The 3,542-nt window shown below is 53.0% G+C and overlaps 1 protein-coding gene across 1 annotated transcript in view; it reads right to left on the bottom strand.

Moving 5' to 3' along the window:
• Window positions 1–443: 443 nt before the first annotated feature.
• LOC101861862 overlaps window positions 444–3,542 on the bottom strand; it is a gene marked incomplete at its 5' end in the record, with an annotated part of 21,754 nt that continues 18,655 nt past the window's right edge. The window contains 1 exon segment of the mRNA XM_013090345.2: window positions 444–3,514. Coding sequence (XP_012945799.1) covers window positions 809–3,514 — 2,706 coding nt within the window.

Genomic DNA, 3,542 nt, shown 5'->3' with positions numbered 1-3,542 from the left:
TTTTTTTAAAAAGAGATCTGCTGATTTATAAAAGTTATATCAGGCAGTTTCTTTTGTTTCCGAACGTCCATAATCTATTTCTGCTCTACAGATCGCCCCTGACCGATGATTACATGTGGGATGAAACGAAGCGCAAAAAAAACCCCAGACAAATAAAACAGTTAATTGTTAAGGGTCCTTCGCTTCATTCTTTCAAGCACGTGTTGAACAACTGATAGTTTAATGTGTGGCTTCATAGTTTAAAGTACTGCCCCCCCCCCCCTCAAACACACACACACTTATAGACACTCTATATATAACAATGTTTTCTTTGTCTCATTCACACACACACACACACACACACACACACACACACACACACACACACACACACACACACACACACAAATACAAACAAACTCTCTCTCTCTTTTTCTCTCCCTCTCTCTTTCTCTCTCTCCTTCTCTCTCTTTCTCTCTCTCCCCTCTTTTTCTCTCCCCCACCCTCTCTCTCTTACGTGTATACACGTGCACTCAAAACATACACTCCCCAAAAGCCAATACAAGCAGACGATCTCTCTCTCTCTCTCTCTCTCTCTCTCTCTCTCTCTCTCTCTCTCTCTCTCTCTCTCTCTCTCTCTCTCTCTCTTCACTATTTCTGTATCTCTCGAACACACGTGTTCTCTCTGTGTAATAAACAAGCATCTAGAGAATCGCTCCATAACAAACAAAAATGCATCGTAACAAACTGGTGACATGTTACATATTATTATTCACCTCGGGAAAAAAAGAAAAAAGAACCAATTCTGCTCTTCCTGCTATTTTTTCAGTCACTTTGTCCTCACTCTGGCGCGTAAGCCACGCCTTCTGGCAGCCTCAACCATGTCACGTGGTACCGTCCGTGCGTATCGCCTTTCGGGGGAGGGGCTACGAGACTTCTTCGGTACATTGGGTGCGTCTAAGATTCGACTCCGCCTACTAGAGTAGCTTGACGGATCTGGCGTCAGGGGTGGGAGGGGGATGGAAGCTGAGGGCTGGTACAAAGGCGGCTCACTCCGCTCTGAGACAATGTGAATTCGGGGAACTTTCAGATTCTGGGGCAGACTTGAAGAATCCGAGTCAACATCCGTGACAGATGCAGGGCTTTTGACAGCGGTTCTGTTATTGTCTCTTTCTGACGATTCTAGAGACTTTCTCGGCGAACTAGATCGAGAGGACATCTTACTGAGGTCCATGGCTTCGTTTTCGTCGTGCTGAATGGGACATTCGAGTCTAGGCCGCTTACACAGGTCGAGGGAGTAGGTGTGATGGGGAGGTGTGAAACATCGCTTGTGTCCTCCCGTGGAGGAAGAGGGAGAGATAGAGTCCCGCGTGTGACTGCTGCGGCCGATCTCTCTCCTCAGCGTCATGATAGAATCCGCTGATTCACGCCCTCCTGGGAGAGCAAGTCCAGCATCCGGAGACTCGAGCAGGGAGGGGCCAGGGACGAAAGGACCAATCGGAGAACACTTGGAGGAGGACAGGTGAGGGGAAGCGGAAGGGCTTGGGTTGATAGTGTGACCCACACTGGACGTTCTTGACCTCGCTTCGCTGGATGACCTTGACCTGCGCTCGAACACCTCGTTCGGCGGACACCGTTGGGAGGAGTTCGAGGATGTTGTGGCCGGCGTCTTGTTCGCTTCTTGTTTCTCTTTGAAATAATTCGCCAGCTTCTCGGGACTTATGGGGAGAGGGATGGGGATGGGGACGGGGACGGGAACGGCAAATGGATAGGGAACCAGAACCGTGACGGGAGGGAGACCGTTAGACGGCGGTGGGAAACCTGGGAGGGGGAGGAGAGGAGGGTGCGCTGCGGGTGCTGCTCCTGGATGAGGAGGAGCAGCGGGTTGTGCGGGAGTAGACGACTGCGTACTGCTTCCAGGCTGGGCAGACGTCCCACCCGACATGGTGCTCCCTCCAGGCGCACCCGGATTTTGATGGGGAACAACTGGCCTCAGAGGCGGGTGCGCTGTTGAAGGTTGGGGTTGTGTGTGTGGTGGGAACGGCAGCGGGAACATCCCCGCTAGGGCAGGATCCATGAAGTAGTGGGCCAGTGGTACGTTCTGATTTACCTCACCTGTTAGAAAAGGGTGGGGCGGGAAGTGATGCCGGGAGTTCTCCGTCATTAGGGAGCTTGGGAGCTGCCCTCCTGGGGGGAGGCCGTGGTGATTTATCATACCTGGCGTCATGGTGGTCATCGCAGTTGAAGGTCCTGGGGTGCCCTCGGAGGAGTGCGACGTGGAAGAGGGAGACAGAGGTACTGCCGACGCAGTAGACGACCTCTCGTTCGTGTTGTCTCGTTTACGCTGCTCTCCTCTTTCCGACGACTCTCGAGATCGGTCTCGGTCTCTGAGCAGCTCTCGCCTGGACTCGTGACGGGACCGGAGCTGATTGGATGACGCTACCGCAGCCGCTGTCATGGCAACAGCGTCTTTCTGGGCGGAGGGTAACAACATTGGGGTCGGACCGAAGAGACTAGAGTAAAGAAGGGGACTAGAGTCGTAACCCAGTTTTACCAGATTAGGGTTAACACCAGGATTCGGGAGGGCTGAACCCAGGTGGCCGGGCATCATGGCTAACAGCTGAGACGTTGCCCAGTTAGAGATGAGAGAGGAAGCGGCCGCATGTTCGGCGCTATTGCTGTTGCTGCTGCTCACCGCCGCTTGAGAAGATGACGGCGATGACGACGACAGAGGCGATAACCCAGCATGATGAGTTCTCGAATGTCCTTGACTTGTCGTCAGCCGCTCTGGCTTGTCTCTAAACCCACCAGAAGTTGAGGCACCCCCTGCTCGCCCTTCTCGGTATTTTCCTTCCACCATCAGTTTCCTTATCCGCTCTCTGTCTCTCCGGAATCTGTTCTCAGAGCTGGATGTCTTGTCCACAGGTTTTAACATAGGCGACACAGAACTACCGCCATTGCTTGGACTCCGTCTCCTGTTCAGATTTGATGGGGAGGACATCTCCTTTCTGAAGCGATCATCATTGGAATTGTTACTCTCCTCGCTGATCAAGGCGTTTCTCACACTCATCTCTAACGCAGTCTCCCTCCTCGACTTCTCTTTCTCTCTTTCTCTCAACTCCCCCGGCTCCTCCTCCTCTTCTTCTTCCCCTTCCTCTTCATCCCGTCCCTTCCTCACTCCATAATCTCCCTCCCCTCTTTTACCTCTGCTTTGTCCCTCCCTCGCATCTCCATCCACGCCCACCTCCTTCTTCACACAAACATCATCATGCCCGCCGCCGTTAGACAACCAAAGTTCTGGAGTGATCAGTATCTCTCCCTTTTTCTTCTCGCGAGCGCGGTCCCCTTTACCCTTGTCAGCGCCCTCCCCTGCCAGGTTCTGGATGTGCTGCAGGTGTTGCCTGGCCTCTGTGCAAAAGATGTTCATCTTGTACTGGTTCAGGCACTTCTCGCTGCAGAATTGGACTTGAACCTCTCCCTCCTGGAAGTCTACGAAGTTGACGGTGTGGCGCACGTGCTTGCACCAGTCGCATACCTGACGAAGGAAATGGGCAAGGGGGCCG

This window comes from Aplysia californica, unplaced genomic scaffold, assembly GCF_000002075.1.
Source record: "Aplysia californica isolate F4 #8 unplaced genomic scaffold, AplCal3.0 scaffold01232, whole genome shotgun sequence".
Classification (NCBI taxonomy): domain Eukaryota; kingdom Metazoa; phylum Mollusca; class Gastropoda; order Aplysiida; family Aplysiidae; genus Aplysia; species Aplysia californica.
Note: the sequence above shows the minus strand (reverse complement) of the source record. Positions and strands in the feature narration are given on the sequence as shown.